Source organism: Amblyraja radiata, chromosome 4 (genome assembly GCF_010909765.2).
Source record: "Amblyraja radiata isolate CabotCenter1 chromosome 4, sAmbRad1.1.pri, whole genome shotgun sequence".
Taxonomy (NCBI): domain Eukaryota; kingdom Metazoa; phylum Chordata; class Chondrichthyes; order Rajiformes; family Rajidae; genus Amblyraja; species Amblyraja radiata.
In genome coordinates, this window is record NC_045959.1 from 54,627,338 (window position 1) to 54,643,633 (window position 16,296).

A 16,296-nucleotide genomic window follows, 5' to 3' on the forward strand; every position below is an offset into this window, starting at 1 on the left:
CACCCCCCCCTCCCCCCCGCAATGTCACAATGCCCAATGCTCACAGATGTCCAATCGGAATGGATCCATTTACATATGCCTTTGCAGGAGCCCGAGCCAATGGTGAACGTTCCATCGTGTGATGTCACAATGCCCAATGCTCAAATACATTGTTGCCATAGAGGGAGTACAGAGAAGGTTCACCAGACTGATTCGTGGGATGTCAGGACTTTCATATGAATAAAGACTGGATAGACTCGGCTTGTACTCGCTAGATTTTAGAAGATTGGGGGAGGATCTTATAGAAACTCCTGATTACATTTCGTCGTGTTTATGTACACATTTTTAATCAAATCCTCCCCCCCACCAAATATTTTTTTTTAAACTGGCATCTCACCCGTAGAATCAGCCCCAGACTCGGTTTGTACTCGCTAGATTTTAGAAGATTGAGGGGGTATCTTATAGAAACTTACAAAATTCTTAAGGGGTGGGACAGGCTAGATGCAGGAAGATTGTTCCAGATGTTGGGGAAGTCCAGAACAAGGGGTCACAGTTTAAGGATAAGGGGTAAATCTTTTACGACCGAGATGAGAAAAACATTTTTCACACAGAGAGTGGTGAATCTCTGGAATTCACTGGCACAGAAGGTAGTTGAGGCCTGTTCATTGGCTGTATTTAAGAGGGAGTTAGATGTGGCCCCTGTGGCTAAAGGGATCAGGGGGTATGGAGAGAAGGCAGGTACATGATACTGAGTTGGATGATCAGCCATGATCATATTGAATGGTGGTGCAGGCTCGAAGGGACAAATAGCCTACTCCTGCACTTAATTTCTATGTTTCTGTTTCCCTCTCCTCACCCCTCTCCCTCTCCCACCCATCACTCTCTCCCCCACCCCCCTTCCTGCACTACCCCACCCCCTTCCCTCTCTCCCCCCGCCCCCTTCCCCTACCCCTCTGTCCCTCTTCCACCAGTCCCTCTACCCCTCCCTCCCCACTCTTCCACTTCTCTCCCCTTACCCCACCCCTCTCCCTCCATCACCCCTCTCTCTTCCCCTCCCTGTCCCACCCCTTCCCCTACCCCTCTGTCCCTCTTCCACTACTCCCTGGTCCCTCTTCCACCACTCCCGCTACCCCTCCCTCCCTCCCCACTCTTCCACTTCTCTCCCCCTTCTCTCCTCCCCCTCTCCCTCTCCTCACCCCTCTTCCATCCCTCTCTCCCCCACCCCTACCCTCTCTACCCCACCCCCTTCCCTCTCTCCCCGCCCCTTCCCCTCTGTCCCTCTTCCACCACTCCCCGTACCCCTCCCTCTCCCACTTCTCTCCCCTTACCCCACCCCTCTCCCTCCTCCACCCCTGTCTCCCCCTCTCTCCCCCACCCCTTCCCCTACCCCTCTGTCCCTCTTCCACCACTCCTGCCACCCCTCTCCCCCTCCCTCCCTATTCTTCCCCTCTACTCTCTCTACTCCCTCTTCACCTATGACTGCACACCTGTACATGGTACTAACACCATCATCAAGTATGCAGATGATACAACGGTGATTGGCCTCATCAGCAACAACGATGAGTCGGCCTACAGGGAGGAGGTCCAGCACTTAGCAGCATGGTGCGCTGACAACAACCTGGCCCTTAACTCCAAGAAGACCAAGGAGCTCATTGTAGACTTCAGGAAGTCCAGGGGCGGCACGCACACCCCCATCCACATTAACGGGACGGAGGTGGAACGTGTTTCTAGCTTCAGGTTCCTGGGAGTCAACATCTCCGATGACCTCTCTTGGACCCACAATACCTCAACTCTGATCAAGAAGGCTCACCAGCATCTCTTCTTCCTGAGGAGACTGAAGAAGGTCCATCTGTCTCCTCAGATCCTGGTGAACTTCTACCGCTGCACCATCGAGAGCATCCTTACCAACTGCATCACAGTATGGTATGGCAACTGCTCTGTCTCCGACCGGAAGGCATTGCAGAGGGTGGTGAAAATTGCCCAACGCATCACCGGTTCCTCGCTCCCCTCCATTGAGTCTGTCCAAAGCAAGCGTTGTCTGCGGAGGGCGCTCAGCATCGCCAAGGACTGCTCTCACCCCAACCATGGACTGTTTACCCTCCTACCATCCGGGAGGCGCTACAGGTCTCTCCGTTGCCGAACCAGCAGGTCCAGGAACAGCTTCTTCCCGGCGGCTGTCACTCTACTCAACAACGTACCTCGGTGACTGCCACCCCCCCACCCCCCGGACACTTATTATCACTTATTATTATTTATTTAAATAATTTGCTATGTCGCTCTTCCAGGGAGATGCTAAATGCATTTCGTTGTCTCTGTACTGTACACTGACAATGACAATTAAAATTGAATCTGAATCTGAATCTGAATCTTCTTCCACTTCTCTCCCCCCCTCCACCCCCCCCACACTCTTTCCCCTCTCTCCCCCCACCCCTCTCCCCCTCCCATCCCACTCTCCCCCTCCCTCCACACTCTTCCCCCTCTCCCTCCTCATTCCCTTACCGTGCACAGTCTCTGTCTTTAAGAAGGAACTACAGATGCTGGAAAATCGAAGGTAGACATAAAAAAAGCTGGATAAACTCAGTTGGTGCGGCAGCATCTATGGAACGAATTGAATGGTCAACGTTTTTGGCCGAAACCCGGAAGAAGGGTTTCGGCCAAAAACGTTGCCCTTTTCCTTCGGTCCATAGATGCTGCTGCACCCGCTGAGTTTATCCAGGTTTTTTGTTGTTGTTGTACCAGCCTCTCTCTCTCTCTGCCCTTCTCTCTTCTATCGACTCATGCACGCCCGCTCCAACCCCTCCCCCCCCCCCCCCCCCTTCACCTCTCTCCCCCATCCTCTCCTCCCCCTCTTCTTGTTCCCGATGTTGGGGAAGTCCAGGACAAGCGGGTCACAGTTTAAGGATAAAGGGGAAATCCTTTAGTACTGAGATGAGGAAAACATTTTTCACACAGATAGTGGTGAGTCTCTGGAACTCTCTGCCACAGAAGGTAGTTGAGGCCAGTTCATTGGCTATATTTAAGAGGGAGTTAGATGTGGCCCTTGTGGCTAAAGGGATCAGGGGGTAAGGAGAGAAGGCAGGTACAGGATACTGAGTTGGATGATCAGCCATGATCATATTGAATGGTGGTGCAGGCTCGAAGGGCCGAATGGCCTACTCCTGCACTTAATTTCTATGCTTCTATGTTTCCCTCTCCTCACCCCTCTCCCTCTCCCACCCATCCCTCTCTCCCCCACCCCCCTTCCCTCCCTACCACCACCCCCTTCCCCCTACCCCTCTGTCCCTCTTTCACCACTCCCCCTACCCCTCCCTCCCCACTCTTCCACTTCTATCCCCTTACCCCACGCCTCTCCCACCCCCACCCCTCTCTCTTCCCCTCCCTTCCCCTCTCTCCCCCACCCCTTCCCCTACCCCTCTGTCCCTCTTCCACCACTCCCCCGTCTCTCTTCCTCCACTCCCGCTTCCCCTCTACCCCTCCCTCCCTCCCCACTCTTCCACTTCTCTCCCCCTTCTTTCCTCCCCCTCTCCCTCTCCTCACCCCTCTCCCTCTCCAATCCCCCTCTCCCCCACCCCCCTTCCCTCTCTACCCCACCCACTTCCCTCTCTCCCCCCCACCCCCTTCCCCCTATCCCTCTGTCCCTCTTCCATCACTCCCCCTACCCCTCTCCTCCTCCCTCCCCACTCTTCCACTTCTCTCCCCGTTCCCCTCCACTCTCCCTCCCCACTCTTTCCCCTCTTACCCCCAACCCTCTCCCCCTCCATCCCTCCTCCCCATCTTCCCCATCTCCCCTCACCCACATCTCTCTCCCCATCTCTCACCCCTACCCCGCACTCCTTTCCCTCCCAAATGTATCCCGTTTCCTCCTCCTCCTCCTCTCCCCTCCCTCCCCTCTTCTCACCCCCCCCCCCCCCCCCCCCCCCGCAAACGCCGTTGGGGAAACAGACCCAACGGGTCTGCACTTGGTCTAGTATTCTATAAACATCTTCGCTATTAATACAATTGTGAAATCATAAGAGTCTTTCTGGCATGTCTACTATAAAGGTATTACAATAATATCCGTAAAGATTTAGTTGCACAAACGGAAAACCTTGTAAAGTTTGGCCTAGAGTGCAAGATTCCCAGGAGTTCTTTGTGAATGCAATGTTTAACTCATTCGGAAATTGGACGGTGCCTTTGTGAAAATTTAAGGTGGAAAAAGGGCACCAGTACAATAGAACCAAAGCATTCCACTCTGCTGCAACACAAGACTATTTTCTTTCCAGCTGCATTGCAAATGTAACACAGACAGAAATATACAGGTTTCAATGAATAAGGAGGCCACTTGACCCATTGAGTCCTTACTGGATCCATGCAAGGCCATTACATCCAGTCTCACTCCTCTGTTCTCTCCCCATAGTCCTGAAGGTTATTTCCTTTCTAGTCCCTAACCACTCATTGTGCAAAGAACATTTTTCCTCATGTCACTTTCGGTTCTATGCCCCACTGTCCCTGACGCCTCCACACATGAGAACAATTCCTCTATCTATCGCCTGAACCCTTCATGATTTTAAATTCCTTTCTCAGATTTCCTCAAAAGCCCCTCTGTTCCCAAGAGACCAACCCAAGCTTTTTTCCCCCTTTAATGGTTTTTTCTACAATGCTTTCCACATTTTGACTGCTTCACTTTGATATCTCAAGGTATGCCTAGTTTGAAGACGTTTTCCTCCTCTCGCTGACGGGAGTTTTCCGAGACCCTCTCTTTGTTCCCTCTCCGTGGACCCTGAAGAAGGGTTCCAACTTAAAACATGGCCTATCCATGTTTTCCAAGAATGCTGCCTGACCCAGCACATTTTGACCTTTTTTTTCTGCTTGTCAATTTCCAAAGCATTGAAGTGGTTTTCCAGTTTCCAACTGAAATTATGTTATAACCAATTAGGCCCAAATGCAAATATTGTTCCCCAATTCATCAATCGCATTATATGCAAACTGCGTTGTGGAAACATGCAGTGTGGCAGAACTGCCTACATGTTAAACTGCATTTTCTCCTCCATCTTACAAGCAGCTAAGGGGTACAGACCAGCCTCGATCTAATTAAATACTAAAACTGGACCCGCATGCTCAATGGACTATTTTTCTTCCTATATATTCATTTGTTATTCACAAAATGAACTGTGATATCATCCCAAATGATGCAACAGTCAGCCAACAGTTGAAATGTCAGCATCAATTTCTCAAAGTTGTTGCTTGAAGTTCCACATTGCAAACAAATTATAACTGGTATTCCATCATATTCACCCTGTGACATGGTTGCTTGCTGCCTCACCACTCTTTTGTGCTGAAAAAATTAAGACACTTGAACAAATTCTTATCCACCATACCAAATGTTATACATGCCAACGGATTGAAAAGAAAAACAACTGCACACAATGGATTTTTCTATCAACATGGTTTGGTTTGGGAATGAAGATATTTTTGGTTACCCTCATGCACACAACAAGTGTAAAGTAGCCCAATGGCATTTGCTTTTTAACCTATACATGGTGTCCTTCTATTTGCTTTATACCTGGGGGACATTTGGATGGGTACACGGATAGAAAAAGCTTAGAAAAGATAGAGAAAGGAAAAAGGAGGATATGGGCCAAACATATAGGTGGCCTCGTATAAATGAGGCATCATGGTCAGCATGGGCAAGTTGGGCCAAAGGGTCTGTTTCTGTACTGTAAGACTCAAAGAGTCCATACTTATGGACACCTCTGAACAATTAGAAAATATAATGTATCCCCAATAAATTTAATTAAAACACAATTAACGCCAGGTAAGCCCCGGGGCTGGAGACCATCAGCAGAGCCGCGGGGCTGAAGAACGCCTGCGGAGTCACGGAGACGCAGACGCGGAGCAACGAAGCGGCAGAAAACCAGCGCGCACCAAGCCAGCTCGGCCGACCAGAAGCACCAACAGACGGCGACGCGTACGAAAACACCGCCGGGGACGCAGAGGTGGGTTAAAGGCCAGGTTAGAGCTAGCCCCACACAGGGTAGCGATTCCTAGCCTTTTTCTCGCCAACGTGCGCTCACTGGCAAACAAAATGGACGAACTCCGGCTAAGGATCACCTCCCACAGCTGGATCAAGGACTGCAACATCCTGATCTTCACGGAAACTTGGCTCAACACTGACGTTCCTGACAGCGCCATCCAGCTATCGGGGCGTCATTTACTCCGAGCGGACAGGACATCAGACTCCGGCAAGACCAGAGGTGGGGGTCTGTGCATTTATGTAAATAAAGCATGGTGCACGGACTCCACCATCATCGAGAGTCACTGCTCAGCTAACCTTGAGTTCCTCTTGGTTAGATGCAGACCGTTCTATCTGCCCAGAGAGTTCACCTCCACTGTTGTGACTGCAGCCTATATCCCTCCTGATGCTAATGCCAAGCTTGCAATGAAAGAGCTGCATACTGCCATTAGCAATCAACAGACGCACAACCCCGAGGCAGCCTTCATTGTTGCGGGTGACTTCAATCACTCTAACCTGAAGACTGTACTCCCCAAATTCCACCAACATGTCTCCTTCCCCACTAGAGTAGACAAGACACTGGACAAAGTCTACACCAACATGGCTGAAGCTTACAAAGCCATCCCCCTCCCCCACCTTGGTCAGTCTGATCACGTCTCATTGTTCCTGCTCCCTAAGTACTCCCCACTCATCAGACGGGTTAAACCAACTGTGAGGACAGTTAAAGTCTGGTCAGAGGAAGCGGACTTCACACTTCAGCAGTGTTTTGGAAACACTGACTGGAAGGCGTTTGCAGCCCAGGCCACCCTTGACTCCCACACGGACATTGATTCCTACACATCCTCTGTTCTGGACTTTATAAACTCCACCATCAATAGTGTCACCTCCCTCAAACAGGTGACCATATTCCCGAATCAGAAGCCATGGATGAACAGCGAGGTCAGGCTACTGCTGAAAGCACGGGACACCGCTTTCAGGTCAGGCGATGCTCGAGCCTACAGTTCAGCCAGGGCTAACCTGAAGAGGGGCATCAAGAAGGCCAAGCACTGCCATAAGCTCAGGATTGAGGAGCACTTCAACAACAACTCCGACCCCCGACGCATGTGGCAAGGCATCCAGGCCATCACGGACTACAGACCCTCCAACACCACCCCCACATCCAGCGACGCCTCCTTCCTTGAGGAGCTTAACCACTTCTATGGCCGCTTCGACAGGGACAATCTAGAGACAGCCATCAAGGCTGTGCTACCTGCCGATCACCAACCCCTCACACTCACCCCCTACGACGTATTCGTGGCACTGAGTAGGACTAATGCACGTAAAGCTGCTGGCCCTGACGGCATCCCCGGGCGCGTGCTCAGGGCCTGTGCTGCGCAGCTGACAGACGTCTGGACTGACATCTTCAACCTGTCACTTGCCCAAGCAGTTGTCCCCACGTGCCTTAAATCCACCTCCATCGTGCCAGTGCCAAAACACTCCACTGCGGCAAGCCTCAACGACTTCCGCCCAGTTGCACTTACCCCCATCATCACCAAGTGCTTCGAGAGGCTGGTCCTGGCACACCTCAAAAGCTGCCTACCCCCCACACTGGATCCCTATCAGTTTGCCTACCGCAAGAACAGGAGTACGGAGGATGCCATCTCAACGGCACTTCACTCCGCCCTCTCCCACCTCGACAACAGAGACACTTACGTAAGAATGCTGTTCATCGATTACAGCTCAGCATTCAACACCATTATACCATCAAAACTGATCACCAAACTCGGTAACCTGGGCATCGACCCCTCCCTCTGCAACTGGATACTGGACTTTCTAACCAACAGACCCCAGTCTGTTAGGTTAGACAAGCACACCTCTTCAACCCTCACCCTGAACACCGGCGTTCCACAGGGCTGTGTGCTGAGCCCCCTCCTCTACTCCCTCTTCACCTATGACTGCACACCTGTACATGGTACTAACACCATCATCAAGTATGCAGATGATACAACGGTGATTGGCCTCATCAGCAACAACGATGAGTCGGCCTACAGGGAGGAGGTCCAGCACTTAGCAGCATGGTGCGCTGACAACAACCTGGCCCTTAACTCCAAGAAGACCAAGGAGCTCATTGTAGACTTCAGGAAGTCCAGGGGCGGCACGCACACCCCCATCCACATTAACGGGACGGAGGTGGAACGTGTTTCTAGCTTCAGGTTCCTGGGAGTCAACATCTCCGATGACCTCTCTTGGACCCACAATACCTCAACTCTGATCAAGAAGGCTCACCAGCGTCTCTTCTTCCTGAGGAGACTGAAGAAGGTCCATCTGTCTCCTCAGATCCTGGTGAACTTCTACCGCTGCACCATCGAGAGCATCCTTACCAACTGCATCACAGTATGGTATGGCAACTGCTCTGTCTCCGACCGGAAGGCATTGCAGAGGGTGGTGAAAATTGCCCAACGCATCACCGGTTCCTCGCTCCCCTCCATTGAGTCTGTCCAAAGCAAGCGTTATCTGCGGAGGGCGCTCAGCATCGCCAAGGACTGCTCTCACCCCAACCATGGACTGTTTACCCTCCTACCATCCGGGAGGCGCTACAGGTCTCTCCGTTGCCGAACCAGCAGGTCCAGGAACAGCTTCTTCCCAGCGGCTGTCACTCTACTCAACAACGTACCTCGGTGACTGCCAATCACCCCCCCCCCCCCCGGACACTTATTATCACTTATTATTATTTATTTAAATCATTTGCTATGTCGCTCTTCCAGGGAGATGCTAAATGCATTTCGTTGTCTCTGTACTGTACACTGACAATGACAATTAAAATTGAATCTGAATCTGAATCTGAATTAAAATATAATTACTTTAAATTTACTGTTGGACTCTAATTATCAGATCATGGTAGTAAATTAAGTTAAATTTTAATAACTAAGTTATTCCAATAGTTTCTTTTATATTTCTATGATAGATTCATGCCAGGGAGAAATTTTACATTTTTCCTCTGAAGCTTTGTTTTAAAAACTATACAAAATCTACTGAATTTTACATGCAATAATTTTAAAATGGAATCTTGGGAAAATAAATTCTCCCAATGTAATAATTAGTTATTAAAATGATCTGACCTTGTGTTGGGCAGCATCCAAAATAAACTCGGCCCTGACACCATTATTTTCTGGACTTCGGTAATCGAACAGGGAATTGGTGAGGTATGTTAATCCTTTGCTGTTCAGACTTTCACCGCAACTGAAGAAACAGGTTTCCTTTTCAAAATAAAATTGTTAGATTTAAAACTGCAATCATAAATCATTTCGCTGCATAAATCTGATAAACCTGTAAGTAATCTTGCGTTCATTTGAATTATTTAATTAAATAAGCTTTTATTTTCAGTACTTTCAGTATTTCAGTATTTTCTCATTGACAAAAGGCCACATCATGAATTTCCTCTTTTTAAGGTTAATTGACCCCAACAAAAACATTTTTCAATGTCCATGATGTGCTTAAATGAAGTTGTCAATGCTACACATGCATAATTAAAATAATTCACCAAAACAAAAACATTGGAACCTTATCTCTGATAACCACAAGTGAACCTGGCCACAATTTACAGTGAATTAACTGCAAATTTAGGATTGCTTTAGGAGCTATTGGTCATAGTGATACAGCACAGATACAGGCCCTTCGGCCCAACTCATCAATGCCAACTAAGATGTCCCGTCTAAACTGGTCCCATTTGCCCACATTCCTCTCAACGTTTCCTATCCATGTACCAGTTCAAGAGTTTTTTAAAGATTGTTATTGCACCTGCCATAACTACCTTCTCTGGCAGCTCATTCAATATACCCACCACACTCCGAGTCAAAAAGTTGTCCCTCGGGTATTATTGAATCTTGCCCCTCTCATCTTAAACTATGTCTTCTATTTCTTGATTCACCTAACCTGGGTAAAAGGCTACACCTTCATCCTATTTAATCCCCTCATCATTTTATACACCTCCATAAGATCACCTCTCAGTCTCCCACGCCCCAAGGAATAAAGTCGTAGCCTGCCCAACCTTTTCCTGTAGCTTAGACCCTCGAGTCCTGATAACATCCTCATAAATGCAGGGCGGCACAGTGGCACAGCAGTATTGTTGCCTTATAGCACCAAAGACACGGGTTCGATCCTGACTACGGGTGCTGTCTGTACGAAGTTTGTACGTTCTCCCTGTGACTGCGTGGGTTTTCTCCGGGTGCTCCAAAGACATGCAAGTTTGTAGGTTAATTAGCTTCTGTAAATTGCCCCTCGTGTTCAGTTTAGTTTAGAGATATGGCGTGGAAATAGGCCCTTCCACCCACCGAGTCCACGCCGACCGGCGATCCCTGCACACTAACTTACACACTAGGGACAATTTACAATTATACCAAGCCAATTACCCTACAAACCCGTATGTCCACGCAGGTCACGGAGAGAACAGCCAAATTCCATACAGACAGCACCTGTAATCTGGATCAAACTCGAGTCTCTGGCGCAATAAGGCAGCAATTCTACCTCTGCGCCACCGTGCCGTGTGTAAGACAGAATTCGTGTACGAGTGATCGTTGGTCGGCGTGGACTTGGTGGATCTTAGGGCCTGCTTCCACAATGTATCTCTAAACTACACTAGTATTGGAAACCCTAAAGTCTGAAGTCCAAATTTTCTCTGCACTCTTTACAGCTTAATGAGAATCTTAATGAGGACCAAAACTGAACACTATTGGGGTGAAAGTTTGCAGAACTTTCATTGCCAAGTGCTGAAGTCCAGGAATAACAGAAATAACACCGTCAGGTAGTGTTGCGTCCATTATTGCACCCCACGTGATCTCCATATGTCCAGCAGAAGGATAGATTCTATAGCGACATTCTGGCAAATTACCTACATGATTGTACGCTGAGTTACTACACCTGGCAAAGGTTCAGAGAAATCTGATTTTACAGGAGATGCTGAGCCTCCGGGTTAGGAGGCAAAGGGGTGCACCAGCAAAAAGTGAATGGGTGACTGATGGACTTGGTGTTTGTCAATTCAATTCAATATTTACAGCGTTTTCTGTTTTATTTCAAGTTATTAGCTAATTGATGCTCTGTTTCATATTCATTCTCGGAGCAGAATTAGGTCATTCAGCCATCAAGTCTACTCCACCATTCAATCATGGCTGATCTATCTTTCCCTCTCAAATCCATTCTCCTACCTTTCCAGCATCTTCCCTTTCTCAATTTTTAATTCCCAATTACCTCTTCAATTGTTGATTTTCACTGGGTGAGGTCTGATGCAAAGTACTTTATCTCCATGAGTACATTTTGGTTTTGATCTCGCCTCTAAACACATCCACGGGGTACTTATGGCTTTCCTTTTGTTTTCTGCCAATCTTTTATCATGACCTCTCTTTGCCTTCCATTTTAATTTTCTTTAATGAGCCTGATTTTCACTCCTGCCAACATCCAAGCATCTGCCGGCTTTTCCTGCTCTACCTTCCTCTCTTCCATGGAGCTGTGAGTTCAATTTTCCAATCTTTCTCCTTGTTGGGAACATACCTAGGCTGCAGCTGAAACTGTCCTACTTGAACAGCCTCCTATAATTTAAGTACATATTTGCTTCCTGGACTTGATTTCCACTTTACCAGAGCAGTTCTCATTCCTTGATTGATCCCTCTTGAATTTACTATTTTTACCTTCATGATCTATATCCATTTCCATTGCTATTCTAACTCAATCATACGATCAATTTCCTGCATGGACCCCCACTGACACTTGTCCCGCTTGATCTGGCTCATTTCCCAGAACCAAGTCCAGCAATGCTGCCTTCGTTGTTGAGTCGGAAACATAACATTAAAGAAAGTTCTCTGGAACAAACTTCAGAAACTCCTATCCCTCTTTGCCTATTACATAATTGCTATTCTGGTCTCGATTTTGATAAATGATGTTCCCCATTATTGCTACCCTATGGATTTAGCACCATCTGTACAGTTTGTCTATAAATTTGCTCCTCATAGTCCTTCCCATTAAAAGGAAGCCTGGAGAATATCCCAGTAATTGAACCTCCACTGTTTTATAATTCAAATCCCCTCAGAAAGAGGATTTTTTTTGCTTTTACTGTACCTGGTAGGATAACCAACAATACAATTTTCAGAGGAAAATAAATTATGGGAAAGGATAAAGTATTGGGAATTGAATAGAAAGGACATCCTGCCAAGTTACCAACTGCTGTGGTCTGAAACCACATTTTTTGGCAAACCTCCAAATCCAGGAACAGTTTCTTCCCAACTGAACAGTCCTCACATCAGCTAGAATGCAGTCCTGACCTCACATCTACCTAATTGGAGACCTTTTAACTATCTTTAATCAGACTTTATTGGACTTCATATTCTCCATGGCAAGATGGCACTGAAGTCAAGTGACTCTTTGCATGCTGGTCCCAGAAGAGAATCGCCAATCATTCATTACAATCGCTCCTCTTTTAAATCTTTATTTTTCTACACTGTGGGCGGCCCGATTGTAATCATGAAAAGTGTCTTCGCTGACTTAATAGCATGCAACAAAAAACCTTTTCACTGTAACTCGGTATACGTGACACTAATAAACTAAATGAAACTAAAGGCATAATAAAGTCAAAACTGATTATAAATAGTTCAAAATCAATAGATTTAATTTATGTTTTTTTCTTTAAAAATTAACTTGTATTCCCCTGAGCTTTATAAGCGAGAGTTTTTATTGCAATGAAATTAACCTATTAAGTTAGACTGCTGTAGGCTGCATGCTTAAATGAAACACTGGTGAGTGTGGGGGGAAGAAGGCAGCAGTGGGGGAGTATTTATAAGTGGTGGTACTGTTTATTGACCATCATGGTTGATGTTATATTGCCATGAGAAAACGCAAAATGCCTAAGCACCTAATTAATTTGACGGAACTTTAAAAAGGACAAGTTCTTTTGAACGTCCATGGATCTACGAATAAAACTAAATTGCATGCTGTTATTTAATATCCAGTTATACCTAGTTAAATCGAGAGCCAAACCTTCAATTTCCTGCAGGAGACATATAAGTGAATAGCAAACAGATTCCCCAAGGTATCTTCTTCCAAAAACTGCCCGAATATTTTGTCCTGCTCTGCACTGAATTATTTACACAACGGCAGCTATGACTGGTAGAAGGGGACTACTGCGGGTGCTGGAAATATGAAATTAAAACAGAAACTCCTGGAATCAATCAGCATGGTTTCTCCAGTTACAGAAGCTGCCTGACCTGCTGAGCATTTCCTGCATTTTCAATTTTAATATTGACTAGCAAAGTTGGCCACAATGACTCCGGCATTCTGTGAAGATGAAGACATATGTTTTCGTAGCAAAGCAGCTATAAACTGGATTCTCGACAACACAATATTTTGTTGCTCATGATTAACAGTAACACATTTATTTCCTTGTGATAACGAAGGAGGCCATTTGGTCTATCAAATCAATACAACTCTGACATCCATATAATTCCCCCAATAATTTTCCCTTCAATGTAATCTTCCCATATGATGACCAACAACCTCCGGATTCTACCCCAATTTGTACACATGAGGCAATCTACAGTGGTCAACTAACATACAGCCACCACATATTTGGGAAATGGGAGGAAACTAGAGCATTCGTAGGAATCCCACAAGGTCCCACAAACTCCACACAAACAGCATCAAAGATCAGGATCGAACCCAGGTCTCTACGGCTGTGAGGCAGCAGCTCCAGGTTATGAATCAGGAGAGCATCTGTTTAAGGTCAGGGCTACCCATTCAGCCACGGTTGCATCCTCCCCCAACCCAAGCTGACCAGACTGATGTACCCTTCTATTTCATTATGTTTCTACTTATCCTATTCAATCTATAGTTTTATAAATTAGTTTTTACTTTAAAATGGAAAATTAAGGATGGCCATTAAATGTTGGCTCGGCTCATGAAACCTACATCCCTTCATTGAATATAAATTATTACCTTGATAACTTTTGGTCTGCACAGCGGATGACACAAAGCTGGTTGGCAGTGTGAGCTGTGAAGAGGATGTTAGGAGGTTGCAGAGTGACCTGGACAGGTTGAGTGAGTGGGCAGATGCGTGGCAGATGCAGTATAATATAGATAAATGTGAGGTTATCCTCTTCGGCGGCAAAAAAAAGGGGGCAGATTATTATCTCAATGGGGTTAGGTTAGGTAAGGGGGAGGTGCAGCGAGACCTGGGCATCCTTGTACACAGGTCACTGAAAGTTGGCGTGCAGGTACAGCAGGCAGTCAAGAAAGCTAATGGAATGTTGGCCTTCATTACAAGAGGATTTCAGTATAGGAGTAAAGAGGTTCTTCTGCAGTTGTATAGGGCTCTGGTGAGTCACATCTGGAGTATTGTGTACAGTTTTGGTCTCCTAATTTGAGGAAGGACATCCTTGTGATTGAGGCAGTGCAGCGTAGGTTCACAAGATTGATCCCTGGGATGGCGGGACTGTCATATGAGGAAAGATTGAAAAGACTAGGCTTGTATTTACTGGAGTTCAGAAGAATGAGGGGGGATCTTATAGAAACATAAAATTATAAAAGGACTGGACAAGCTAGATGCAGGAAAAATGTTCCCAATGTTGGGCGAGTCCAGAACTAGGGGCCACAGTCTTAGAATAAAGGGGAGGCCATTTCGGACTGAGGTGAGAAAAAAAGTTTTCACCCAGAGAGTTGTGAATTTATGGAATTCCCTGCCACAGAGGGCAGTGGAGGCCAAGTCACTGGATGGATTTAAGAGAGAGTTAGATGGAGCTCTAGGGGCTTGTGGAGTCAAGGGATATGGGGAGAAGGCAGGCATGGGTTATTGATTGGGGACGATCAGCCATGATCACAATGAATGATGGTGCTGGCCCGAAGGGCAGAATGTCCTCCTCCTGCACCTATTTTCTATGTTTCTATCCCTCAATTCCCTCTACCTCTCCCCCAGCTTGAGAGCGGTCCTGACCTCTCATCTTCTTCATTGGAGACCTTTGAACTATCTTTAATCGGACTTTATCTTGTATTACATGATGTACCCTTTATTTGTACACTTGCCTTTTTCTCCAGAGATGCTGCCTGACCCGCTGAGTTACTCCAGCACTTTGTGTCTATCTTTGGTATAAACCAACATCTGCACTTCCCTTCTACACATGCATCTATACACTGTGGATGGCTTGATTGTATTCATTTTGTTTGACTGGATAGCATGTAAGAAAAAGCTTTTTACTGTACCTCAGTATACGTGACAATAAACTAACCTAACTAACTAACTCTCTCCAACCAAAAAGACACTTGTTTTTTAAATTTTCCAGTTGTGATGAAAAGTTGACCTGAAAGTTTCATGCTGTTTCTGTTCCTGCACTCCTTGACACGGTGAGTTATTCCAGAATTTTGTTTTGCTTTGACAAAGCCCTTCTTTTGACTTGACCCGAACTCTCTATCTCATCTCCTCTCAAACCCTCTGCATGCTAACACAATCTATGAGGTACAATGGAGACACAAGGATCTGCAGATGCTGGAGTCTGGAGCACAACACAAAGTGCTGAAGTAACTCAGCGGATCAGGCAGCACCTGGCGAGGGAATGGGCAGGCGTTTCAGACTGGAGTCTGAAGAAGGATCCCGACCTAAAACGTCTTCTGTCCATTCCCTCCACAGATACTGCTTGACCCGCTGAGTTCCTCCAGCAATGTGAGTTTTTGCTCAGAAAATGAGGTATATCTTCAGCTCTCTCACTTTATTTCCACGGTATTGTTGATTATCCCAACTTCCCTTCCTTACCACCACATAAGCAGACAGTGTTCACACTTTATAATGCTGCCTGTGAATCTTTCAAAACTATAATCACCAGCAAAATAATTAATACCTCAATCCTCTCTCCATCTAATAACCCACAAATCTGGTCCCCTTTTATCCACACTTTCAATTAGTCTTCTAAACTTGTATCCATCTTCCCCACGTGTGTTTGATTCTCTCCAGAGAAGTCCCTTAATTCAATGATTCAATTATACTATATTGTCACATGTACCTGGGCACAGTGAAATTCTTTGTTTTTGCATACAATACACAAAGTACACTCTCCACATATCTGGTGCCGACAATGTTACAAAAGTACTCATGCAGCTTTTAAATGAAAATTTAACTGGGCAATGAAAAAGCTCAGTCTTTCTCTTAAAATGCTTGGCAGCTGCTCAGTTAGTCAACCTTATTATACTTTTCAAAGTCTCACAACTATTTTCGAGCTAAGGGAGTGACTTTTCTGGAATCCACTATTACATATCCAATCGATGTCAAAGCTTTCTCATCGTTCCCATGGTGCAATTCTCTCTCCCAAAGGCCTGAG

The 16,296-nt window shown here is 46.5% G+C and overlaps 1 protein-coding gene across 6 annotated transcripts in view; it reads right to left on the minus strand.

The window, feature by feature from the left end:
* The window catches only part of vps13b (vacuolar protein sorting 13 homolog B), an 806,769-nt gene that overhangs the window by 663,920 nt on the left and 126,553 nt on the right, over window positions 1-16,296 (minus strand). For all 6 annotated transcript variants that reach the window (XM_033019455.1, XM_033019454.1, XM_033019453.1 and 3 more), the window contains exon 11: window positions 9,070-9,207. In XM_033019455.1, the coding sequence (XP_032875346.1) occupies window positions 9,070-9,207 (138 nt within the window). The remainder of the gene's footprint in view (window positions 1-9,069; window positions 9,208-16,296) is intronic.